Source organism: Dipodomys spectabilis, unplaced genomic scaffold (genome assembly GCF_019054845.1).
Source record: "Dipodomys spectabilis isolate Male_0828 unplaced genomic scaffold, ASM1905484v1 ptg000030l, whole genome shotgun sequence".
Classification (NCBI taxonomy): Eukaryota; Metazoa; Chordata; class Mammalia; order Rodentia; family Heteromyidae; genus Dipodomys; species Dipodomys spectabilis.
In genome coordinates, this window is record NW_024870707.1 from 7,390,120 (window position 1) to 7,417,506 (window position 27,387).

Sequence of the window (27,387 nt, forward strand, 5' to 3'; positions counted from 1 at the left end):
GTAAAGGATAGAATCCTTGCTTCCATGGTACCTCCTAGGTAAGAGTGTATCGCCTCAGCAATCTTTACTTTTTTTTTTTTTGCCAGTCCTGGGGCTTGAACTCTGGGCCTGGGTGCTATGCCAGAGCTGCTTTTGCTCAAGACTCTACCTCTTAAGCCATAGCACCACTTCTGGCTTTTTCTGAGTCATTTATTGAAGAGTCTCAGACACTCTTGTTCTGTCTGGCTTCGAACCATGACCCTTAGATATGTCTCCTGAGTGGCTAGGTTTACAGGCATGAGCCACCAAGTTGCTGGCTCTTTATACTTTCCTACACAAGTCTTCTGGAGCATAAAAAGCCTAGGCCCTAAGTAGATTGGTGGAGTAGCACCAGACACCTAGTAATTGTGGCAGAGAGACATGGAACCCAACTTGAAAACAATTTCTTTGATGCTTCAGTACTAGGGTTTGAACTTGGTGTCTTGTACTTTCTAGAAAGGTATATTCACTTAGGCATGACCTCAGTTCCCTCAAAACTTTAAATTCTGAGAATATTTTTAAGTTTCACATTATCCTGCCCCTTCTAGCCCCTTCACACTGGTCTTGCCTTTCCAGATAGCAGCTGGAATTATTGGCTCATTTGTGGGACTTTTTTGTCGGTCATGGGGCCTAAAATCTGAGCCTGGGCACTATCCCTCAGCTCTTCAGCTCAAGGCTAGTGCTCTACCACTTGAGCCATAGCACCACTTCTGGCTTTTTCTGCTTATGTGGTGCTGAGGAATTGAACCCAGGGCCTCATACATGCAAGGCAAGTGCTCTACCACTAAGCCACCTTCCCAACCCCTGTGGGAGTTGGTTTTTTTTTAATCATCTAGCCCTCCTCTTTGTCAGCTTCATTTCTCTGGCTGCGGGGACAGAAAGCTGTAAGATTCTGGATCATAGATCCTATTATGAACCCATCCTGAGCTCCTCGGCACCTTAAGATTCATTCCTCCATTTACATTTAGACATAAAGTGGGCTTTAGAGGCTTAGCCACATCCTTGAACAATGACACATTGGTACTTGAAACCACTGTCAATCTGTTGACTAGTCAAATCATTGAGAAATGGCCATTCTACCTCAGGTTCAGGCTACCAACTTCCTTCACTTTGCTTTTTTTTTTGGGGGGGGAGGGGGGGTCCTGTCATAGGGCTTGAACTCTGGGCCTTGGCGCTGTCCCTCAGCTCTTCAGCTCAAGGTTAGCACTCTACCACTGAGCCACAGCGCCACTTCTGGCTTTTTCTTTTTTGCTTATGTGGTGCTGAGGAATCGAACCCAGGGCCTCAGGCATGCAAGGCAAGCACTCTACCACTGAGCCACCTTCCCAGCCCCACTTTGCTTTTGTCAGTCACAGGGCTTGAACTCTGGGCCTGGGCGCTGTCCCTCAGCTCTTCAGCTCAAGGCAAGTACTCTACCACTTGAGCCACAGCACCACTTCTGGTTTTCTGGTGGTTTATTGGAGATAAGTCTCATAAACTTTCCTGCCCCAGCTGACTGAAATATGATCGATCCTCAGATCTCGGCCTCCGGAGTAGCTAAGATTTACAGGCATGAGCCACAAGCACCCTGCTTTGCTTTGCTTTTGAAAAGCCAGTTCTCTACTAAAATCTTGACTCTTATTCCTTTTATTTAAATGGCAGTTCTGCTCACAGAACATTCACATTATCTGATTCCTAAAACATCCCTGTGTGAAAGAACAGTAATTATTTTCATCTTCCAGATCAGAGTGCCCAGGGATACACTGCTTGTCTATAGTTAAACTGATGAGGACTGGATGCTGGCACTCAGATCTGATCCTTTCTGATCCTTCGGGGAGAACTGTACAATACAATGTGCTTTAAAATACGTCTTAGGAATCATGAACAATACAGGATGATGTCCACATTTTTTTAAACCAGGCTAGTTAGCAGGCTAAGGAAAAAAAGCATCCCAGAGTTTCACACTAGAGGTCGAGTGTCACCATGGGGTCATGGTCAGCCACCGCCATACAAACTTATCCATCATGCAGGTTCCAGCTAAAAACTCGGTTTTCTATTTTCCCAAGCATCTATATCAGCCCACACCCACGCCCAACACCTCAACAAATCTATTCAATGCAGAATCCATGAAAACAGCTCACACCCCATTTATTATTTAAAAATATTTTGTTACAAAAGGAAAAAAATACAATGCAGTATAAAAGATTGACAGCGTCATCAAGTTTATTACACAATTTTCAACCTATCAGAAAGACAAACAAATCACCGACAACAGGGGGACGGGGCCTTGGCCTTTTGAGGGTTTTTTTTTTTTTTCTTTTTCCTTTTGCTATCAGGAAATAAAACTAAAAATTGTGTCATTGAGTAAAAACAAAACAAAAATGGGGAGAAAATAATTCTCCGGGTAAACAGTTTTTCTGATATTCTATATATTGTTTTCTTTAAACTGTCACCTTACTTGGTTTTCTCTACATTTTAAAAAGACACCGGAGCTGCTCTTGAGGATAAGCACATCACTTAACACTTGGCCAGTTGGGCGGGTGCCATGTTCTGGTGGAGGTGGGGGTGGGGCTGGGGGACAGGGGAAACACAGCTACAATCCTGTAGCCTCTGTCCCATGGGAATGTGACTCTCCAACCCTGGGGTACCCCCTCAGTGACTGAGGGGCGTATTAGAAACGTGCTGGAAACAGAGGAAGGGTTGTTCGGTCCATTTCAGTCTCTCCCCACTGAGCCAGCAGGGTCTCCAGTAGCCTATGCCTCACACTCCCATCTCCTCACCTTAGATGTCATATGCCCTACGGATACATGTAAAAGTCATGCCCCATGTGGGCGCTGCAGGACCCTACTGCCACCTCCTTCACCAGCAGCATCATCACAAATTGGATGTTATAGGGGCAAGCAATTCCTTTTGCCTGTGTAGAAAATGACCCTCAGATTGCTGGTCCTTAGAGCTCTGAGATGAATTCACTCAAGTCAGGCTCTATTTCTTCCTTGCTCTTTCCTTGTTAGAGGTAGGAAGTACCTCCAGGCAGAATGTGGAAGGTATTGAGTCAATAGTCAAAAGGTGGAAAGAAAACAAATTTGACTTGACCTGCATACTAGTGCCAGATTATCTGGTAATAAGCAAAAGTGTGTACCTGGGAGATGCAAGCCCATGCTTACATCAAACCTGAAGACGGAAGAGCCTATGGAAGTAGGCCACATCCCACCCAAGCTGCCTCCTTCCCCAGTCCTCCTGGTACTTCAGTAGGGCTCTTGATTGCTGAGGTCCCAGAATCCCCATCTCCCAATGGCAGTACCTTCCTCTAAAACAAGGAAGCAGCCTTCTTGGGGGAAGAGCCCTACTTGTTACATGGAAGAGCCCTAGGGAAAGGAATACTGAAGAGCTGGTTATTCCAAGAGGCAACCACCGCAGAGGATGGTAACTGGCTTGCCAGTTTGCCCAGCTGAAAGCAACCTCCTGGGTTGCTCTATTTTAGAGGGGCAAGTCCATGGAGGAGCTTGGGCTGCACGGAGTCAAAAGGGTTAAGCAATCTGAGAGGGCAGTAAAATAAACCGTCAACATGTGAGAGGGCAAAACCAAGAACAGTAGCTTTTCAAAAGGTAGTTTCTGTTCTCATGGTCCCTCCTCAAAGGGCTGGGAAGATCAAGGAGTTAAAGAAATGGGATACTAGCAGAGGTTCAGACCCTCTTGGCCCCATCAAATCTAGTGCTGAGGGCAGGACCCTGGGCATATTTTGGCACACCCAGTCAATCTCCTGGATCCTACACGGAAGATCCAATTCCTTTGGGAATAAGTCTTCCATCAACCTTACCACTGCACTGCTGAAAACTTAAGAAACTCGTTTCCTCGGACAAAGCACCATTCTCTATGGGGACCAGGGGAGTGGACATGTTGCTTTTTTCCTGTCTGTACCCCCACCCCCCGCCACATGAAGTCTTTAGGTTCTTTCCCCTGGCAAACAGGAAGTGTGGGATTGGGAGGGCTGCCAAGCCATCTTCAATCCTGTAGGGCAGAGTGTATTGCCTGGGTGCCTGGAGGGAGGAGTTAGGGGTTTGGAGGAGGGGAAGGGGTGGAGCGGCCTCCGTCCTTTAGTCCTGATCAAGGTGAGGAGATGCAAGTCCATTAAAAAAACATTTGCTTCCAACCAGTGTCCTGCAACAAGAACATCAGAAGAGAGAGAAAAGAAGAATACTAGTGAGAGGCTATTTTCTGACTGACAGGGCTTACATGAAATACACTAGCATTTTCTTAAATTATAACATAACAATCAGGGTGTAGGAAGAGAACACAAACCTAGCAAAGTAGAACAAACTGTCTGATAGTAGTGAGGAATACTGAGGCAGAGGGAATCTGTAGGGAAGCAACAGCAAATACATTTTTAAAAAGCAGTATCATCTTATTTTAAGGTTGGGGGAAACCAACAGAATGAGAGCTCAGAAATGAGTCTGAATAGATTTTGGCTGGAAAGAATGAAACTGTAAGTTTTCAAGAAAAGTTCCTGCAAAGGACATGGTAAGTTTAAATACCATTTCAGACAATCTCTTCAGAGCAACCCTTAAGAGGAAGAAAAAAAATGTGGAAATGGGACATTACAATGGTAATGGAATAGTAACAGTGTGTAACCAAATCCATCAACTTCAACACCCTAGAAGCCCTAGCAAGGAGCTGTACTTCCATAGCAAAACCCTCAATTTGATTTCTTTTATAATAGCCCTGGTTAAAACAGATTCCAAACTGTAATTACACATAGGTGTGTATACACACAACACTAGAGCTTTTCCAAAGTTGTTCTAAAACTCCAAAGATTTTTCAACTTTTTTTCTACATCAGGTGTGTGAATATGAGGCTCACAGGCTTTACAAGGCTGGTGAAATCACTGGGCATGTGATCAGATAGACACATTCTTTCACTGGCTCTCGCTGCCTGTCTAATACCATCTACCTGTACTGACAATTTTGTATGGCCCTGGAGTATTTCATAAATATCTAAATGGCCCTTGGCAGAAAAGAGGTTTCCTATCCTTACCCTAGGTGATAATTGTGGGGATGACAGCAAAGGAACAAGAGGTACGAGCTGGGCACCAGTGGTTCACAACTATGAACCTGGCTACTCAGGAGGCTGAGATCTGAGGATCATGGTTCAAAGCCAGCACAAGCACATAAATCTGAGAGACTCATATCTAATTAATCAGCAAAAAGCCAGAAGTAGAGGTGTGGTTCAAATAGTAGAGCACCAGCCTTGAATGAAAAAGCCAAGCAAGAGCCTATGGCCCTGAGTTCAAGACTAAGTACAGCACAAAAAAAAGTTTCTGAACACCAAATAGGAATTACAAAAAAGCATCATGGGAGGAAAGAAAATAACCAGCAGTAGTAGACACCATCAAAGAAATTTCAGTGTACTTAAGAATCTTTACCCAATGGTAAGGGTTTGTAATGCCACTTGTCATATCACTACCAAACTTGAGGTCCCTAGTACATACATCCACTATTACAGTGCTTACAGTATCTGTGTATGGAAATATGGTTGGTCTGACCATATAAAAGACAACAGTCAAAAGGAAAGAGGAAAATTAAATTCAGCTTAATTTCTACTAATGCTTAAACTAGGAACACAGCCTTTCTAAAATTGCTTACCTTTATAGATACATATATTGTATATTACTGCTTACCTTTGATACATGTTTTATAAGGAGGCCTCATAAAACCTGGAGGAGATACTTGAAGGGGAAATAAAACATCGACATGGTGCCTGATCCTCTAACCATGAAATGGTACTACTTTTAGCTTGGATCCTTAGAACCAGTCTAGCTTCTCTGCCTAGTTGACTGTTCTAAACACCTAGGTAGGAAAGTATCTATCTCATTTTCTTTTTTTTTTTTTTGTGCCCATCCTAGGTGTTGAACTCAGGGCCTGGGTACTCAAGGCTAGTGCTCTATCACTTGAGCCACAGCACTACTACCAGCTTTTTGGTGAGTCTCAGACTTTCTGCCCAGGCTGGCTTTGAACCATGATTCTCAGATCTCAGTAGCTAGAATTACAGGTGAGCCACCAGTGTCCGCATACACCACCACACATGACTGAATCCCTGTGCTGGACGAAAGTTGAATGAAACATTCAAATTTTCACTGGATCAGAAGGATAGCACTGAGGTGAGAATGGCTCTACTTCAAGTAGGAAACATCCTAAAACAGTAAGACATTGACATAGTTGAAGCCACAAATTACCTAAGAACATCTTCAAACTCCAAGGTGCACACACACATGCCCTGGAAGAAAGGATATAATGGGTGTCAAAACCATATAGAGAGAAGTAAAAGATTCCTTCAACTGGTGCCTATAATCCTAGCTACTCTGGAGCCTGAGATCTGAGGACTGCCGTCTGAAGCCAGCCTGGACAGAAAAGCCCCTGCAAGACTCTTATTTCCAATTAACCACTCTAAAACCATTAAGTAGAGCTGTGACTCAAAGTAGCAGAGTGCTAGCCTTGAGCAAAAAGCTCAGGGACAGTGCCCAGGCCCTCAATTCAAACCCTACAACCAAACAAACAAAAAAAAAATTCCTTCAGTGGGCCACTCAGCCTTAGGTTCCAGAGTGAGGTAATGTTCCAAGGAAGGACAGAGAAATAGCACAACAGAAAAGTTGCAGAACAGCAGCCTCTGCACAGAGCACACTATGTATCTCAGGGAATACTTGTTTAGAGAATACAACACCAGACTTTTTGAGCTAAAAGTTTTCTAAGTGAGGTCCACACACCACCTTCCCAACACAAACGGAACTATAACCTGGCAAATGCAGGTGGATTCAAATCTTTAGGATGAGAATGGAAGAAACTGACCTTTTTGGGGTATCTAATTCAGTTCTTTTGGACTCATTTATTTTAAAGACAGAATAAGCAACATACCTAAGGGTAACCAGGGAAGTATGGAAGTAGAAAACTTGCCTAGGCATTACTTTTCTTCATCTTGGCACAGTACTAACACCAGTCATATGACTGTTCTGAGACAGGGTCTCATTATGTATATAGTCCAGGATGGCCTTGAATTTTCAATCCTCCTTTCTTAGTCACCTGAGCACAGGGAGTACAGATATGTGCCACAATGCCTGACTCTGGTGGTTCTAGATCTCTAGTAACACTGTAATTGTGCTAGCTCCAATGAAAAAAGTGAAATGCTGCTACGTACAGAAGGGGAGGTAGTAGATTATGACAACTAATACCTTCTTGCTGACTCCAAGTCTGAACCAGGCCACATCTATTGGTGAGTTCCATCTACAGTAGCTTGCCTGTGGGCACCTTCTAAAACTCAATCTGTTATGAAACCTGGAAAGAACTATCTGGAACACATAGCCTTACTTTTGGATTTATGTGGGTTATTTTAGACCTTAGTGATAACAAGTACTCTATTTTGTGGTTAGCCTACAATTCTAGCTACTAAGGAGGCTGAGATCTGAGTGTCACAGTTCAAAGCCAGGTAGGGCAGAAAAATCTGTCAGACTCTTATTGCTGATAAACTACCCAAAAAAGCCCAAAGTGGAGATCTGGCTCAAGTGGTAGAGTGCTAGCTTGAGCAAAAGACATTCAGAGACAGTGTCCAGGCTCCAAGCCCCAGGACAGAACAGAAACACACACGAACGAACACACACACGAACGAACACACACACGAACGAACACACACACACACGAACACACACACACGAACGAACACACACACACACGAACACACACACACACACACACACACACACACACACACACACACACACACACACACACACACACACACACACACACGAGCTGAGTGGCTCACACCTGTAATTCAAGCTACTCAGAAGGCCAAGATCTGAGGATCACAGCCAGGATAGGTAGGAAAGTCTGTGAGACTCTTATTCTCCAATTAACCACTTAAAAAACCCAAAGCAGAGTTATGGCTCAACTGGTAGAGTACTAGCTTTGAGTACAAAAGAGGGACAGTGCCCAGGCCCTGAGTTCAGGCCCCAGAACTGGCACCAAAAAAAGAAAAAAAGAGAAAGGAGACAGACAAAATAGCAACTCTTCATGTTCCCATTGATTTGTCTTCTCCTATGGAAGAAGACAAACATAATGCTTAGCTTTAAATCTGTTTAATAGTAAAGCCAACTTAAATACCAAACACCAGAAGAATATTATTAGTTAATAGCCAAAATGCTGCAGAATTTTCCAACTGTTTCTGTCTGTTGCTCCTGAACTACACAGGTAGCATAGATTTTGTGTATATATGTGTGTGTTTATTTTTCCTAGTCATCCATTTATTCACTCCAAAGACAGGTCTGCTATTTTCTTCTTTACCCTCCTCAAATACCTTCTTTCGGAACAAGCAAAGAGGAAAAGGACTAGTAACCACTAATAACCACTGACAAGATTCTCCTAGCCTGCTTTACAATTTCCCACAGAACACACCAACAACTGCTCTACCTTCATTACATGCTTTGAATAATTCTTTTTAGCTTGCTTTCAGGTAAGATCACAAACTGGTAGAATTTCACCTGGAGATATAGGACTCTCCCCCAAAGCAAAGCCTTTCTGAGAATGAAAACCACAGAAAAGCAGAGATGAGATACAGGGCAAGTAAATCTTTCTGGCAAAGCAGAGTCTACAGATCCTAACTGAACTTTACAATTATTTCCTCCTGTTTGTTTACTTAAAAATCTTATTGAAAACAAACACACCTTTCCACAGTCAGCTTTCTCTTTCATAAAAACTCAATTTTAGGAACTTCCGGAACATAGTTCCAGGGTCACAACAAGTTAGAGAGAGACCTGACAAATGGGACTACCTTAAAATAAAGTTTCTGCACAGCTAAAGGCATAGCAACCAAACTAGAAAGACAGCCAATTAATTGGGAAAATATATTTACCAACAATATATCAGACAAGAGGCTAATATCCAGTATATACAGGGAACTCAAGAAACTAATCCCTAACAAACTAATTACTAAATGGGCAAGGGAACTAAAGAGAGACTTCTCAGAAAAAGAGATATAAATGGCAAAGAAACACATGAGGAAATGTTCACCATCTCTGGTTGTAAAGGAAATGCAAATAAAATCAACCCAGAGATATCACTTTACCCCAGTCAGAATGGCCCACATCCTAAATTCAGCCAATGACAAATGCTGAAGGGGATGTGGAGAAAGAGGAAATCTATTGCACTGCTGTTGGGAATGTACACAAATACAACCACTTTGGAAAGCAGTCTGGAGGGTCCTCAGAAAGCTAAATATTGACCTCCCCTATGACCCAGCCATACCACTCCTAGGCATCTTTCCTGAACAACAGGAACCAGGATACAAGGACACCTGCACCTCCATGTTCACTGCAGCACTGTTCACAATAGCAAGGATATGGAAACAACCGAGATGCCCCACTACAGATGAATGGATCCAAAAATTGTGGTATCTATACACAATAAAATATTATGTAGCCATTAGAAAGGACAAAATAATGGCATTCGCAGGGAAATGGATGGAGCTAGAAGAAATCATGTTGAGTGAGGTAAGTCAAGAGCAAAGAGACTTTAAACAGCACATGGTCTCCCTGATAAATGGATGTTAAATCCAAAACGTAAGGACATATGACAAAGTAAACAAGACTTGAGAAACAGAGGACCTCCACTCATCTGGTTGCATCATTACTAAATGACCCCATGCTGCTGACCACATATGGTATATATGTGCACATCTAAGGGAAACTAGGAGGAAGACACAGAAACAGAGGGAAACAGGAAAACCTACTACAGTGGGACCCATCACTTGCACTGGTTATTGATCAAAATGAACTAAGCAACTCAATGGCAGTGATGGGAGGAAAAGAATGAGTGGGAAAGAGGAAACAGATGACACTAAGCAACATCTCGCTCGATATGGAAGGAATAACTGTATTGTCAAAGCTCTAGAATTCATAAACTTTATAGACCATGTAAAAGACAATTTGCCCAATGTGTTTGTGACTTTATCACTAACTCACAATACTGTGAAATTTGTGAAATTTATGTAATCAATCACAATAAAAAAATTGCTATAACAAAACAAAACTCAATTTTCAAGCTGGGTGCCTCATGCCTATAATCCTAGCTAGTCAGGAGGCTGAGATCTGAGGATCACAGTTCAAAGCCAGCCTGGGCAAGGAAAGTCCATGAGACTCTTATCTCCAATTAACCACCAGAAAACCAGAAGTGGCGTTGTGGCTCAAGTGGTAGAGTGCTCACCTTGAGCTGAAGAGCTGAAGGACAACGCCCAGGCCCAGAGTTCAAGCCTCACGACTGACAAAAAATAAAAAACAAAACAAAAACACCAACTCAATTTTCAAAATCTTTTTTTTTTCCCAGCTGGTACTGGAGCTTGAACTCTAGGCCTTGCTCTCTCGCTTGATTTATTTGCTCACAGCTGGCATTCTACACCTTGAGCCATACTTTCAGCTATTTGCTGGTTAACTGAAGAGTCTTTCAGATTTATCTGCCTTTGGCTGCTTCTAAACCAAGATTCTCAGATCTCAGCCTCATGAATAGCTACAATCATTAGGCGTGAGCCAACCAGTACCCAGCTCAAAATTTCTTTTTAGTAGATACGAATTTTTGTGCCTTGAATAAAAAGCAGTCCTCTTTGAATAAGAAAGTCTTACTTGTCTTGGTCAATGTGCCTATGTTTTACTGAAAATTCTATGGGGTTAAAATGTAATGATCATTTATGAAGAACTTAGCTCTGTGATAGACAAAAAAAAGAGAAAGAGAAAAAGAGAGATTTTGCAATACTATCTTTCATAAAAGATTAGCCACAGTGCTGGGTGCCAGTGACTCACGCCTGTAATCCTAGCTACTCAGGAGGCTGAGATCTGAGGATTGCAATTCAAAGTCAGACCAGGCAGGAAAGACCGTGAGACTCTTATCTCCAATAAGCCACCAGAAAAAGCTGGAAGTGGCGCTGTGGCTCAAGTGGTAGAGCACTTGCCTTGAGCTGAAGGACAGTGCCTAGGCCCAGAGTTCAAGCCCCACAACAGACCAAAAAAAAAAAATTAGTCACAGCCAAGAACGAGGCTTCCCACCTTTCTCAGTGGTGGCGGTCCCGCTCTCTATCCCGGTGTCTTTCATGCTCCCGGTTCCTTTCTTGGAAATAATCATCATGCCGATCATCATTATGAAGCAGATCCCGGTGTCTTCTGCTGCTCTCCCGGGACCGGCTGGGTGACCTCTCTCTGGACCGATGTCTTTTCCTATCAGAAAAAAAAAAAATCCCACAGCCTCACCTAGAGTCTACCACAGATGTGTAATTTTGGTGTTTCTCAGTATTTGCCTCAAGTACTCATCTATACCTCAACACCTCGACCATGGGCATGCTGAGGATCTAAAGCCCTTTGAGGATTCATTATTTTTATATTTTATTTTTTTGGGGTCTGGTCGTGGGGCCTGAACTCTGGGCCTGGGCGCTGTCCCGCAGCTCTTCAGCTCAAGGCGAGCGCTCTACCACTTGAGCCACAGCGCCACTTCTGGCTTTTTTCTTTTTGCTTATGTGGTGCTGAGGAATTAAACTCAGGGCCTCATGCATGCAAGGCAAGCGCTCTACCACTGAGCCACCTTCCCAGCCCAAGGATTTACTTTTTGTAAAAAAAGAATGAAAGTTAAATTGGTTAAGATCTTAAATGTAGGGCTGGGAAGGTGGCTCAGTGGTAGAGCGCTTGCCTTGCTTGCCTGAGGTCCTGGGTTCGATTCCTCAGCACCACGTAAGCAAAAAGAAAAAAGCCAGAAGTGGCGCTGTGGCTCAAGTGGTAGACCGCTAGCCTTGAGTTGAAGAGCTGAGGGACAGCGCCCAGGCCCAGAGTTCAGGCCCCACGAACAGACACCCCTCCCCCCCCCCCAAAAAAAAAATCTTAAATGTATCAAATATAGTGTTAAGAATTTTAGCCAAAAGACTATGTCTGAGTCAAGCAGAAAAGGTCAGATAAGTTAATGTTAGGGAAATGAACCCTAGGATATGTATTCAAAATTTTTTTCTTTCATGCAATTGTTTCTAACACATTTATAAGATTATTTCTTTGTTGCTTTGTATCTCCCTCCCCCATGATATAACCCCTGCTTTCACTGTATTTGATGTTGGTATAATTTGTGGAGGGGAAGGGAAAAAACAAATCGTTTAAATAGGGATACAGGTGGACCCCATTGCAACAATGAGATGTACAAGTTGTTATGTTGAAAACGAACTTTACAACTTTGGTGGGAGGGGGAGGATGGGAAGGGATGGGAAAGGGAAACAAAGGAGGAGGCTACAATGCTTGATAAGAAATGTACTCATTATCTTGCCCATGTAAATGTAACCACTCTGTACAGTATTTTCACAAAAAAAAAGAATTTTAGCCAAGTGCTGATGGTGCCCATATGTATTCTTTTGTTTTGTTTGCTTTTTACTTTTTTTTTGGTCGTGGGGCTTGAACTCTGGGCCTGGGCACTGTCCCTGAGCTCTTCAGCTCAAGGCTAGCGCTCTACCACTTGAGCCACGTGTTCTACTTCCTGTTTTTTCTGCTTATGTTATGCTGAAGAATCAAACCCAGGGCCTCATGCATATGAGGCAAGCACTATACCACTGAACCATTTTCCTAGTCCTGCATCTGTGTTCTTAGCTACTCAGAAAGCTGATATCTGATGATGGTTTGAAATCATGTAGGAAAGTACAATAGACTGTTTTTGTTTGTTTTAGTGCTGGAACTGGGACTTGAACTCAGGCAGGGTTTAGGAGCCCTCCTTTAGCTTTTTTTTGCTCAAGGCTGGTGCTCTACCACTTGAGCCACAGCTACACTTCTGGCTTTTTGATAGTTAAATGCTATTTGGTGGTTAAAAAGCTATACTACTTTCCCCCTCCCATCCCTAAACAATTCCACTGCTTTACCCAACATACATTTCAGATATTACACCACTTAACAAAAATGTATTGTTAATTTTTTCTTTAAAAATGTCAGAGTAAAGTCAGCTCTTTCGGCAGGTCGTTATCAGTTACTCTGGACTCCATTTTTTCCTAACCGATCCCCAGAAGAATACTACTCAGTACTGGTCAGCTTTGAAGCCATCATCAACTCACCTGGAAGAGCTCCCACTGGCACCCACACTGTAGGACTTGGCCTCGATGCCATGAAGACAGTCCTTTAAGGAGGAGATGAGGACTCGGCAACGCTCATCATTGGAGACCCGGGACTGTTTAATAACTGCAATGGCTGTGAGCAGTGTCTCGATTGCGTCACTGTAATCCCCTGATGGGATGGATGGGAAAGGCCAAAGATGAGCAGAGGCAGTAAACTAACAGGGTCAAAAGGAGAACACAGGAGGACACAGACCAAAATTAAATAGCTGTTCCAAAGAACTGGGGCAATATGGATCAATCAAGCCCATATGGCAAGTATAAAACTAGATGGCACCCATATTCCAGTGTTTTTCTTTTTTGTATGTGTGTGTGTATGAGTACTGGTACTAAACTGGCACAACGGAAAACCAGGGCACTGCTCCTTAGCTTTTTTGCTCAAGGCTGACATTCTACTGCTTGAGCCACACCTTCACTCCTGGCTTTTGGTGGTTAATTAGAGATAAGAATCTCAAGGACTTTCCAGTTATACTTGGGCTGTCTTTGAACCTTGATCCTTAGATCTCAGCCTCCTGAGTCGCTAGGATTACAGATGTGATCCACTGATGCCTGGCAATTGTTTTGAATCTTGACAGAGATTGCCAGATGCTGTTAGTAGATGTATAAAACTGTGTATCACTGCTCGAGGACCATTTGATATCTATTAAAATATATAATATGCAAACAATAAAATGCAACAATTCTAAAAATTTACTTCAACATGTTCGTACAGAACAATGTTTCAATTTGTTGTACTGCTTTTAATAAAGGCTGCCTGAGTAAAAAACAATAGTTATCCAGATTACTGGAAAAACTGTTAGATGCATGAGGTAAACCTATAGGTAAATAACTGCTCTAAAAGAACTGAAAAGCAAGTTAAAAAATATATTCCTTTGTGTGTGTGTGTGTGTGTGTGTGTGTGTGTGACACACACACACACACACACACACACACACAGTGAAAGTGAGCTGGGGATCAGAGTGCTAACCTATCTATAGATATTTATATTCATGTGGGAAACTCACAGGAAGTTAGTAAATAGAACTGTCATGATGTGACTTCCTGTATCATATCATTTTAGAAGCCATATTTTTTTTCTTTCCCCAGAGCTGAGGACTGAACTCAGGGTCTTGTACTTGCCAGGCAAGTGCTCTTCCACTCAGTTAAATCCACAACCCCTTAGAAGCCAGGTTCTATATCCAGTGCTTTTGCAATCATGTCTACAGGAGAAAAATTAGCTGAAGGGCACAATATACTTAGGAAGACACTCAACAAAACTGCCTTCCCAGGATAAGCTATTCTTCTCAGACTCCCTAACATATTGATTCCTTATCAAACTACCATTTGAGATATCTTTTTTTTTGTCAGTCTTGGAGCTTGAACTCTGGGCTTGGGCGCTGTCCCTGCGCTCTTCAGCTCAAGGCAAGCGCTCTACCGCTTGAGCCACAGAGCCGCTAGAGCCACAGAGCCACTTCCCGTTTTCTAGTGGTTTATTGGAGGTAAGAGTCTCATGGACATTCCAGCCTGGGCTGGCTTTGAACAGTGATCCTCATATCTCAGCCTCGTGAGTAGCTAGGATTACAGGCATGAGCCACCAGTGCCGGCTTCTATCTTAGATATCTTTCCTAAAAATCCTGGCCTTTATATTTGGCACTGGCTCTACTACACAGAAACACAGCCTAAAGATCTTCACTGAAATTAAAATCTCCCTAAGGCAGGAATACCAAAGGAGATGGTATAAGTCACATACTGGGCAATAAGTTGGTTCTCTATGGGCAAGTTTAGATATTGGCTAAATGATACCATCAGAGACCCTCAAAACCAAGAAATCAAGCTGTGAAGTGTGCCACAACTGGTATCTTTTACTTTGTTGAACTTTTTTTCAATGAAATGACAAAACAAGGGAGAAACTGAAGGCAAAGAAAAGGCAGGTAAAAGTTACCTGCACTCGCTCCAGATACGGCTTTGGAAATGGCACTGCTAGAAATTGCTCTGTTTCGTTTCATGATCTCTTCAAATTCAGCTTCACTCACTGTGGAGGGCGGGGGCCCCGAATCTCGGCTGCAGGGAGATAATACCATTCTTCACTGCCCACAGCTCTTAAGAATTTGACCATATTCTACAGCACTCTTACTTATATTTTACTGTATACCTTCAATGCTTATTATCTATTGTGCTTTACACATTCAATTTCTCTTTAAGGACAGGATTTACGTCATATGCTTTTGTAAATTTCCTCCTGACAATGCTAGACATAGTAGTTGTAGCAGCCATTCATGGCACTCAATATCAAGTTTCTTACGAGGAGAATGAAGGATATAGTTAGGTCAAGAGATGTGCATGCAAACCAAAACATTACATAAAAAGCACTGATAGAAAAAAACAAAAAATGACAGAAAACTCTGCCTGAGTCTCAACACTGTGACACTCGTTTCCATGGGGGAAAGCTCAGGACTCTGTGCACTTTTTCCAGAACAGTTTGTGCCCAACTGTACCTGGCTCTGATCTAAAGGGAATAAGACAGTTCTTACCTGCCATGGTGGTTATAGGGTGTAGAGGCCTTCATGTAAGTATCTGGTGGAGGCCCCACTGTAGCATTTGGCGGGGGGAAGAAGGCTGGATTGAGGTGCAGGGCAGGTGGGACGGCCCCAGGGGGAGGTACGGCAAGATGAGGAGGTAATCGAGGAGGAGGGGGCATGAGATGCTGGTAGTGGATGCCAGGAGGAGGAGGAGGAACCCCAAAACTTGAGGAGAGAGGTGGTGGGGGTGGAATTGGGGGTGGAGGCAGACCCATCAGGGGAAGGGCTGAAGGAGGGCGATTGAAGTAAGGAAGCACGCTGGGGGGCTTATCCACACGAGCGGATGAGGGCACGAGGTTCTCAGAGGGTGTGGCTCGTCCATCAGCAGAATCACTAGAATCTCGGGAGTGGGCCCGTGGAGGTATGCCTACAAAAGAAACAGATCTGACGTTACTGCCAAGGTTTTAGACATACTGACTGGACCAGCTCATCCTTTGGCAAATCACCTAACACCTCTCCTGAGGAAGGCAATTGCAGTAGCTGAGACAGAAGGAAAAATCATATATTGCCTTTTTCATTTTTTGGTCTCAGAAAAAGGTCATCCCAGTTAAGAGGAATCCAGAAAAGAACACTACCCTTAAGTTCTATATGTCAAAAGATGCTCTTCCACACACCCAAATGAAACTGGGATGGGAAAAAAGACACACTTGAAGAGTAGATGATGAGGTCAACTGAGAGGTACACAGAAAATGGGAGATAAACCAAAAAAGATCTGCCCATAGATTGAGCAGATGGCACCCAGCTGACACAGGAACACTTAGCAAAAGCTTGGTACAAAACATGCTTCAAATTTGTTCAAACAGTTAAATATGTGTTTCATTAACAACATTTTAATGGCCTAAGTCCTCTACTGGGAATACCACCAGAAAATGTTAGGATGCTGCTGCATACCACAGGGGTGCAGAGCATGTCTGTATGCAGATGGAAGCATGGCTTCTGATAAGTCACCTGGTTACACTTGTTTGTCCTCTCTAATTCCCAGGCTAAGTATTAATCATAGGGCTCCAACAGAACATGATCATATGGCTTTGGAAGTCTTAAAGGTAGAAAGATACTTAGCAAATGTATAGGGGGAAAGAAGAGTAAGGTATTATCCAAGCCTGAGGCAAGTCTAAGGTGGAATTAGGTACGCTGATACCACCTCAATTTCTCTATTTGATAATACTGCCAGTGCCTGCCACAGCACTCTTGTTTTTCGTTTCTTAAACACATGGTAACTGTTCCTTTCTTGAGTTCTCTCAAATGGAATAAAGAGGAGGTTTTAAGCAAGTACAATCTTTTGACAACCAGCCACCCTCTCAGCTACTGTTCTCATATCTGCAAAAGTTGTTTTGTATCTATGGCTACAAGTCTCCAGAGCATTGGCCGTCTCTTATTTGGAGAGAGAGTAAGAGTAAGAAACAATACTGGGGTTGAACTCAGGGCCTCACACTTACTAGGCAGGTGCTTTACCTTTTGAGCCATGCTACCAGTCTGAGAAGTGGCCATCTTTAAGCCACTTAAATTTACTTAATGAGTCAATACAACTCAACTCTATCAATGTGACAGAGCTGAAAAACAACAATCACACTTGTCTTTTCAGAAAAGTAATACCAAAGGAGGAAATAGCTAAGTGGAGAGAGGTAGACATGTCACCCTCAATGCACCTGTAAAATCATATACCTTTGCAAAGTTAAAGAACTGAATTACAGAAGCGACAAACAGAAGTGACTTGAAAACACAAATTAAAGAAGAGAAGCATGTTCCTTTCATCATAACAATGAGAGCTCATTCATTCAGGCTCTGAATCTAGGTGAAATAGTTATTCTTTTGAAAGAGAGAAGTGGCAATATCCTGAAGAATGCACTCATAACACAAGGCAGTACTGTTTTTAGAGCTGGCCTAAGTAGTGAGAGCATGCAGCAGATACGCTGCCATCCCTCCCCACAGTAGTAAAAGGAAAGGTGGGTGACTCTTAGGCAAGGCCCTGCATGGGGGCCTGCGCCTTGTGGGGCCAGGACAACTCCAGGTCTGGTCTTCATGTTTCACAGATTCAGAAATTTGATATCAACAGTTCACCAAGGGGTAATTGGACCTTAGAGATGGATTCAAGATAATCGAGCTCACAAAAGACTGATTTATAAATCAGAATGCCAATTTAGTAATTTACAATGAGAACTATAAACTGCCAAGCAGACTGTAATACTGTGTCAGCTGGTCAGTGCATCTCCTGCCAGTAAGAAAGCCTTGTTGGGAAACCAGATGGTATTAGAAGGTGGCTTGGTGACTAGAATCAGCACAAAGGCTTAAGGGATGAACTTAAGGGACACTGTCATCAAGCTAAGGCAGAAGGATGCAATGTTAATTACAAATAGGATCCACTTGCCAACAGACAACACATTCCATAACTAAAAGCTTGCTCTCTCCTCAGGATAATGCTAGAGAAATGCTGAAATTCCTATTCTCCAATATTTCTTTCAGTTGATTCTTTAACCCCCCCCAATATATTCTTGACAAGATTACAGCTAACTTTATGCGCACTTTCAGGTGGCTGCTTCTTACAAGTCCATTTATTGGTATGAAATTTTTTATAAGAAATATGGAAATTAGTGCTTGATATCCTGTATCCTGGTCAGATGAGGACACAGGCCCCAACCAATGAAGTGACTTGCCCAAAGTCACAAAGCCAGTCAGTGGCAGAGCTGAACTTACCTGGCTCCAATGTATGCTTTCATCTACACAAAAATCTCACTTTTTGGCTTACTACTAATCATGCCACCACTGACAGCCATCAGTACCCTCCCCCAGCTTGTGCACACAGCAATTTAAGCCCACAGAAAACAAACCCACAACCCTCCCCCCTTCATACAGATGGTCTCCACGTACCCCCTCTTGGGACTCGGACGCACTCACGTTTCCGGGCCTGTGCCTCAAACTGTGATAGGTTCTGCCGGGTGGCCGGCCTCACATCTACTTTTTCTCCATTAAGAACTTTTCCTGGCAGAAGTTCCAATAACTTGTGGACAGAGTTTTCAGAGGCTACCACCACCTCAGCATACCTTGAGGAAAAGAAGTTAGAATGAGTAGAATGAGTGATATCTATTTACCCAACTGAGAATAAACAAATCTCTTCTACTTGGCAAAGCAAAGGATACCTTGCTTAAACTATCAACAAAAAAAGATACCACGCTATAATCTTCCTAATGTTCTTGGGAGGATTAAAAATCAGTCTTCTTTCCCCCTCAACAAATGGACATTCTACCACACTGCAGCTAGTACCTATTCTGAGTTAGTGTACCCAAACAAGAGAATAAACTAGACAAGGGGTTGCAAGGGTTAGAATCCAGAGCCAAAAGGTAGTATAAATATCTGTTACCTGCTACCAATAGTTACAAATCAATAGGGTTCCCCAAATCCAGACCTCACCCTTTGGATTGGCCATTTGCTCGATTCTCTGCAAATTTCAACTCCACCACATCATAGACTCCTATAGAGCGAATAACCTGGATCAGCTGCTGGTCTGTGGTCCACTGGGGCCGGCAAGATGGAAAGGGAAAAATGTCAAGAACTCTACCTACTCCATCAAACGTCCCAAACCCTAGGACTCTAGCCACAAGCATGACTTCCCATAGAAAACCCCAAAGCCCAGCAATATTTTAATTCATGTAAGCTTTTCTTTTGTCCTCACTCATCCAGGACTCAAAACCCATCCACCCCCCACCCATGCCTATTTTTAGGGATTAAGATTGGCCCTATTTTAATTCTGACCACCATTTGGGCTGGTTGCTCATCAATTCAAACACTGATTGCTAGCAACTTTTAATCACACATCTGACAGGCTAGAGTTGCTTGACCACCACTAGAACTTTCCCCACAGTGTGTGCACATACATACATGTATATGCACATATATACACATATATGTATGTAAGCATATGTATGTGTGTGTATACACACACGTGTACTGGAGCTACCAAGAGATCTTTCATCCCCATCACCCACCATTATCACAGGACCATCTAATGACCACCAAGAATTCAAGGTGTTCACTCTGAAACGTCGTCCCACAGATGACCCTGCTAGACATAAAGCCCCAGGGTCAGGGGCAGTAGTAGAATGGCAGAAAAGGCAACTACCCACTTAATCATTCCTTTCTTCGGCACCAGTACGTCCTCAGGATAGTTCTCTTTCAGAGAGCAATCCAACCTGATCCCAGGGAAAAGAAATCCAACCCCATCAGAGCACAAAACAGGTGCAACAGTGTTTTCTGAAAATGCCATCACCTCCCAGTGCTCTCCCTCCAGTCCACCCATAAACCTTTTGGTTATCCTTGCTCACCCAAGAGAAGCTGCCTACATAGACAGCTGCTCGTCTATTCCTCAGACCACTGTAGGTATACAGAATTGCAGGCGCCTTGTTGTTGGGCTTGGGAGACGGCTCCTGGCGAACAGGAGGTGGTGGCTCAGCACTGCTGCTTCTGTCATCTGACGGCTGGGAGGTGGCTGTCAGCACATCATCATATAGGTCAATCTGATCTGTATTGTTGAACTCTGAGTCCTAAAAGATGAGGGGGTTGGCAAAGGTCCATTTGCAAACCTTTCATTTTGTTCCTATTTCACACCAGTTTACTTAGAGCCCACAAATACTTTCTCGTCCTACACAAAAAACTTCATTTGAAACTGCATCTTAGTTATTTTTTTTGTAGATTTCTCTCCCAAGACTTTGTTAGCAGTGTCAAATATCTCTGACTTTAGCCACCTAGGAGAATCAAAGGATACATTGTGAATGAACTGGGAAATAGAAATGAGACATATGTGCTGTTATTAGTGAGGTCAGCTCTGAAGACCACATCTCAGATACACTAACAAGTATTTGTCTTGAAAATCTTATGCTACTTCTCAAGTCCAGTATTACACAGTAGTACTTAATAAGAAATAAACTTATTTGGAAATATAGAGGAATAGTGGATACCAAAATGCAAAACACACTAAGTTAGGGAAGCTCTGAAGCTCACAGAACACAATCTCAGTATTCTAATAACTGTCAAAGAAACTTGAAATACTGGGGATGTGGTAGAGTGCTTTTGATTCCTAGCACTGTTTACTATCCCGACTGTAGACCTTCCTAATTCACGTATTAGTTATGGTGATTTCCCATCATGGTTTAAGGAAGAGCAAGGACCTAAAAGTCACTTGATTCTAATTCAATGATCTAATGCTTAGAGGGCACTGTAGTCTGTCTGCCTTATCTGTGGGTTCTATCTATATCCACAAATTTAACCAACTATGGACTGATATAACCTTGGGAAGTTGGCTCAGTGGTAGAGCGCTTGCCTTGCATGCCTGAGGCCCTGGGTTCGATTCCTCAACACCACATAAGCAAAAAGAAAAAAGCCAGAAGTGGCGCTGTGACTCAAATGGTAGAGTGCTAGTGCTAGCCTTGAGCTGAGGGACAGTGCCCAGGCCTAGAGTTCAGGCCCCACGACCGGACCCCCCCCCCCCAAAAAAAAAGTTAACTAATAATATAGGGCTGGGGATATAGCTTAGTAGTTGGAGCACTTGCCTCAAAAGCGTGAGGCTGTGTTCAGTCCTCAGCACTGTCAAAATAAAATTAAATCAGCTAGAGACAAGTACATGAGAGGGTTAAGTTATATGCAAACATTACACCATTTTTTATAAATGCATTAAGTACCTGAGGATTGTGGTAATGGGGGGATGGGGCCTGAGACCAATCACCTGAGGCCTGGGGCAACTGTACTTTGCATCAAGGTCTTAACAACAACACAAAAAAATTTAAGGATTTTTAATGGAAATTTAAAGGGAATAAGAAAAAGCACTATCTTGGATATTCAATACAACTGTATTGAGATTCCTTAGGTGAAGTTATGTGATTCAGAGATGTCTGAAAGTTGTAATATAAAAATTGTCAGCCAGGTGCTGGGGCTCATGCCTACAATCCTAGCTACCCAGGAGGCTGAGATCTGAGGATGGTGGTTCAAGGCCATCCCGAAAAGGAAAGTCAATGAAATGCTTATCTCCAATTAACCACCAGAGAACTGGAAGTGGAGCTGTGGCTCAAAGTGGTAGAGCACTAACCTTGAGTAAAAATCGCTTAGGGACAGTGCCCAGCGCTAAGGTCAAGCCTTACAACTGACAAATAAATAGATCAAGACAGACTTAATCTTTGAAGACCCTGGCTTATAGATTAGCATTTAGAAACAAAAGTATTCAATGAATGTGAAACTGTTAAAAGATTCCCATGTCTTTCTGGGCATCTCAGTTCAAAGAGCTTGTGGGAACTGCACAGGAAATTCAAGTAGAGAGTTCTACTGAAGAAATGAAGCATCAGGTTGTGTCTAGCATAAATATGCTAACATCATTGCTTAGCTGGTAAGAGAAAACCAGGTAAGTTCTTACAATTTTCTGATTACCAAAACCGAGAATTTATCTAGCAACAGATTAGGTTAAAACAAAATGTAATCCTACATGTTAAGTGAAAAACCACATTTAACTTGCAGTAGTGTTCAAAAAGTTTAATTCTAGAAAAGTTTGTAAACAAGAAATATGCATTTAATACTGAATAAGTATCTCAGGAAAAATTCTGTGCACAAAAAGCTGTGATGGCCACATGAAAGTCTTCTTGGTAAACAAGAAAACATGTAAGATTTTCCTCATCAGTATGCTCAATATTCCTACTTTTCAAGCCTTCTCCTAGGTGTCTGATTTAAAAAAGCAACTAGCCTAGAACTGATTTTTCTCAAAGCAACCCATTTAATACCATTGATTACTTTTATTGTACCAAGGTTGAATTAAAATTTGGGCTTCACATCCATCTCCACAGTTCTTTTTGTACCTTTCCTCCTCATCACAACTACCTGTTACTCTGCATTATTATTATCCATCACCATCGTTCTTGCCCCCCTGGACCAGAACCTGTTTTGAGCACAAAGATTCATCCCCATCCCAACATCTGACCTCACTAGCTAGCTCTGGCATAATGCTTAGCGAACAGAAGTACCTCAACAATACTTACAGATGGAATGAAGGGAGGAAGAGAACCAGGCATACTATGCAAAACCTATCTCACCATGAAAAGGAATAGAGACAAAGCACCCAGGAGAGCAGCAATTCTCAGCCACCCTTCTAGTTTTACTCCCAGCCCAATAGAGAAGCTCTGCAAAAGAAGCTTTTGTAGCACATTCTGTAACAGATCAGAGTTTAAGTGTAACAGGATTCCATCTAGGAACTGTATTAATGTTTCTCAGGGAGCCAAGTATATGTGAGGGGAGGTTCTTATGCAATGGCCAGCTTGAGGCAAATCAATAATATTCCTAAGACATCCCAAAACAACTTGTACTGGCTTCCTCAGTCTACATCAACTTGTAACAATCTTACTACCTGCAGTTTTGTTTTTATTTTGACCAAATCCTTTTTAAAATTTCTAGTATTTTTCCAAAATCAAATATTACCTATTTGGTGTTAACATCTAATTGACACCACATACTAAAGATATGTTTCAGATCCATAAAAAAAAGTCCTCTTTGGGCTGGACACATGGTTCAAGTGGTAGAGTACAAACTATGAGCAAAAAAGCCAAGTGGCCAAGCAAGCACAAGCACAAACACCCTTAAGCCTTGGTACCAGCAAAGAAAAAAAACCCTAAAAATACTCCTCTATTAACTAGATGGAAAACTAATTGTTGAGGCCATTGTAGAAAAGGACAAATCAGTGGCCAGTCTAGACTACATACTAAGTTCCCGTTTCAGCTAAGGTAGATAGCAAGACCTGTCTAAAAGAGAAAAAACTGGGCACTGATGGCTTACACCTGTTAATCTCTGGAGGCTGAGATCTGAGAATCATGGCTCAAAGCCAGCACTGGCAGGAAAGCCTGGAGCAAAAAAAAGCTCAAGGATAATGCCTAGACCATGTTAAAGCCTTAGGACAAAAAAAAAAAAAAAAACCCTAAGAGAGAAAACAATCATTTTCTTAAAGACCAACCATGACCTAAAGTAAAAGGCCCCATTCCATTCTGCCTACTTCCCAAATTGGCAGCACTGTCAATTACACAGAGAAGACAAGAACTAAGGAAGTCTGTTTTTCTCATTAATAAAACTGTGATTTACAAAAAGTCATATTAAAACAAAGATATAAAATCCAGGAATAGTTTTATAATTTGTATACATAACCTTTTATCCATATATTGTCTCATCTGACCACTTTAAACATCTTGCATGTATTTAAAAGACAATTAGTAGTCATATATAGGGAACTCTAAAATTTAACAGAGAAGACACAGGGAAAATGTTATTACTACAAAGTAAACTAAGCCAGGCACCGGTAGCTCATGCCTGTAATCTTAGCTACTCAGCAGGCTGAGATCTGAGGATCACGGTTCAAAGTCAGTTGGGGCAGGACAGTCTGTGAAACTCTTATCTCCAATAAACCACTAGAAAACCAGAAATGGTGCTGTGGCTCAAGTGGTCACCTTGAGCTGAAGAGCACAGGGACAGTGCCCAGGCCCAGAGTTCAAGCCCCAGGACCGACCAAAAAACAAAAAACAAAGTATAATTAAGCTAGATGTAGTGGTTAAGTGCATGTGATCCCAGCTATTGTGGAGTCTGGCAGGATAATTCAAGGTCAGTCCAGGTAGTTAGCACAGGACCCTTTCTGAAAAGCAAACAAAAGCAAATGGACTGGGGATGTGGCTCAAATAACAGAAGAATACTTCCCAGCAAGGCTCTGAAGAGAAGTATAACTGGGGCCAGAGGTATCATCCAATGGAAAAACTCATGTCTACCATGTACAAGGCTACTTAGTTCAGTCCTCAGCAGCCCTCTCCCTTTGCCAAAAAAAAAAAAAGGGCTGGGAAGATGGCTCAGTGGTAGAGTGCTTGCCTTGCATGCATGAGGCCCTGGGTTCGATTCCTCAGCACCACATAAGCAAAAAGGAAAAAGTCAGAAGTAGCACTGTGGCTCAAGTGGTAGAGCGCTAGCCTTGAGCTGAAGAGCTGAGGGACAGTGCCCAGGACCAGAGTTCAGGCCCCACCACCAGACCCCCCCCCCCAAAAAAAAGTATAATCTGTACAACTTAATAATAGGTCTAATGTACTCCAACCATTTCACCTTTGTGTATGCTTTAAAATCTTAACATTTAAAAGCCTTGATATGGACCTGGCAGTGGCACACAACTATAGCTCCCAGCTACTACTCAAGAGGCAGAGGTAGAAGAGAGGCAGAGGTAGAAGAATGGCAGTTTAAGGCCAGCAAAAGTGGGAGACCCTATCTGAAAAACTAAAGCAAAAAAGGGGTGGAGGCATGGCTCAAGTAGTAGAACGCTTGCATTAGGCTGAATTAAAAAAACTACAGTATAGCCAAAATAATAAATGCCACAATGCATAAATTTTTTTAAATAAAGTTATGCCAATTAGGGCAAGGGGGAAAAATGGATGTATTAGCCTCTTTTGTTGCCTCATATCAAAGTCAGGGTCCAACCAGGGTATTCTTCTCTACTCCATTCTTTCCATGCTCTTTTCAGATCTTTATGTATACCCTTTGGAAGACACCGGTAAGAGCCAGCTTGCTCAAGGAGAATGGTGCTGAAAATAACCCAGGTAAGATATTAGTAAATTTTAAATAAGGATTTTGGAATATTGTTGAAATCTGACCTCTAGGTCACAGAACCGAATTGCACAAACAATCATTTCAGGGAAAATCTTTCTTTCTTTTTTTTTTTTGGGTAACATCGTGGGGCTTGAACTCTGGGCCTGGGCGCTGTCCCTCAGCTCTTCAGCTCAAGGCTAGCACTCTACCACTTGAGCTGTTATAGCGCCACTTCCAGCTTTTTTCTTTTTGCTTATGTGGTACTGAGGAATCGAACCCACGGCCTCCGGCATGCAAGGCAAGTGTTCTACCACTGAGCCACCTTCTCAGCCCCGAAAATCTTTTTTTGTCGTTACCATAAAAATATAAAACTACTAACCAATCTAACAAAGGGTGAGTTAATTTATACTCACTTCCTAACTAGATTGTCCAATGTCTTTACACTCATTTTTTTTTTTTTTTAATCTAGTGCCAGTCCTGAAGCTTTAACTCAGGGCCTGGGCACTGTCCCTGAGCTTTTTTGCTCAAGGCTAGCACCACTTAAGCCATAGTGCCACTTCAGGCTTTCGATGGCTTATTGGAGGTAAGAGTCTCATGGATTCCTGCCTGGGCTGACTTTGAACCAAGATAATCAGATCTCAGCTTCCTGACTTGCTAAGGCACAGGTGTGAGCCCCACTCTCTTTTAAAAGGTTCACTAATACAACTTATACCAAAATGCCTGTGGACTTCAAGACCAGCACAACTGGAATAGAGGGAACACTAAATGATATATAGAGTTCTTGGGAGTTTATGGGAGAAGGGGCTAACATTGTTGAGATGAAGTCTCAAAAAACATTAAAGAAACAGTTACCAACATTGAACTCAGGAATACTGTAACAAAAGCAGTTGATTTTAAGTGTAGTCTGTGAGGAGATTGTCATCCAAGTCTGAATTCCTGCGGAGGGAGATTCCACAGGTTGGTTCACCGTAACATCGGATTTTAATTTGCTCTTAAAGCAAATCCTTTAAAATTTAGCCTGGAGGTTGAAACTAACAAAAAGCGGAATGGAATGGTCAGTAGTCTTTAGTCTCCACTAGGGGGAAATTCTCAAGATGCTAAGGGGGAAATTTTCTTAAAGCTCCAACAGACTCCTGTTTTAAGTCCAGGAGAGTTGGCTGGAAGTAATTCCTCAGTTGATGGAGGAAAATCCCCACCCCTCACCTGGTTGAACTCCTCATCAGCGTATATATCAATCAAGTCCACTCCTTCTGACATGGCTCCGCAGAGAAGATCTCGGGCCGGGAGAATGGACAAAGTAGGAAATTTGCCACTGCGATATTCAGAAAAGGGCAGAGATTAGAAGGCAAGAAAAGGATCCCGGGCTGGGAGAGGAGGACGATGGTTGCCAACCTCCCGTCTCCAGAGACGCAGGAGCATCCCGGCAGCCCGAGCTCGGCCCCACCCGCTCCGCCCCGCCCCGCCCCCGGCCTCGCGCCGCCCCCAGCTCTCCCAGGCCTCCCGGGCTCGCGGGGCTCGCTGCCCATCACCCGCGGGCCCGACCCGACTTGCGCCGAACCAGCGCCGCAGCCGCTTGTGGCGCGATGAGAAAAGTCCAGGCCTCGGCTCTCAAGGGCCTTCAGGCCCGGCTGTGAGGAACGACCGCGGCGAAGCCCGCTACCTCAGCCCGCCGCACCTGTCTAGGCCCCGGAGCGGCTCCGGCCAAGCCCCGGCGGTTCCGGAAGCTCCCGCCACCTCCGCTTCCCACCCAGGCCCGGTCCTCGCCCCCCCCTCCGGCTAGGCCTCTCCCACTCCCTCCCCACCGGCCCGGCTCGGCGCCCTCGGCCTCCTCTCTCAAAGGCCCAAGCCTCCCTCCGCCCGCTGACTCCGGCCGTCCCAAGCTCAACCGACCCCCTCCCAGCCTCAGCGCCGGCCCCGATCCTTCTTCCGGCACAGCCGGCCCCCGTCCGCGCGCCCCCGTTACCGGGAATATGGCGGCGGCGGCGGCGAGTCCGGACTAGGCCCGAAGCGCGCGAACCGCTCTCCGCCCCAGGTCCCGCCCCCCCCTTCGCTGGCGGCGTCACACGCACCGCCACTTCCGCCATACGCAGGGACGCAC

At 43.5% G+C, this 27,387-nt stretch overlaps 1 protein-coding gene across 5 annotated transcripts; it reads right to left on the reverse strand.

Annotated features, from left to right (window-relative positions):
* Positions 1–2,120: 2,120 nt before the first annotated feature.
* Cpsf7 (cleavage and polyadenylation specific factor 7) lies at positions 2,121–27,338 on the reverse strand. Of its 5 annotated transcripts, XM_042675604.1 has the most exons (11): positions 27,253–27,338; positions 26,493–26,601; positions 20,030–20,248; positions 19,119–19,222; positions 18,579–18,751; positions 15,666–16,080; positions 15,077–15,195; positions 13,099–13,267; positions 11,075–11,242; positions 6,227–6,267; positions 2,121–4,155 (listed from the first exon to the last, which is right to left on the reverse strand). In XM_042675604.1, the coding sequence occupies exons 2-9, from the start codon at positions 26,544–26,546 to the stop codon at positions 11,080–11,082; spliced, it is 1,416 nt and encodes a 471-aa protein (XP_042531538.1). In that variant the 5' UTR covers positions 26,547–26,601; positions 27,253–27,338; the 3' UTR covers positions 2,121–4,155; positions 6,227–6,267; positions 11,075–11,079. The 5 variants fall into 5 exon arrangements, with proteins under 5 accessions (XP_042531538.1, XP_042531539.1, XP_042531535.1 ...); XM_042675605.1 differs by lacking the exon at positions 6,227–6,267 and having other exon boundaries at positions 18,606–18,751; XM_042675601.1 differs by lacking the exon at positions 6,227–6,267.
* Positions 27,339–27,387: the final 49 nt, after the last annotated feature.

Bases quoted from the DNA above. Each gene is read 5' to 3' on its own strand.
- Cpsf7 (XM_042675601.1), bottom strand. From the start codon at position 26,546: ATGTCAGAAGGAGTGGACTTGATTGATATATACGCTGATGAGGAGTTC. The intron at 18,752-19,118 runs GTGAGGTCTGGA...CTTTTCCTCAAG, and splicing joins GCAAATGGCCAATCCAAAGG to GTATGCTGAGGTGGTGGTAG. The intron at 15,196-15,665 runs GTAAGAACTGTC...ATCTCCCTGCAG, and splicing joins CCCTATAACCACCATGGCAG to CCGAGATTCGGGGCCCCCGC.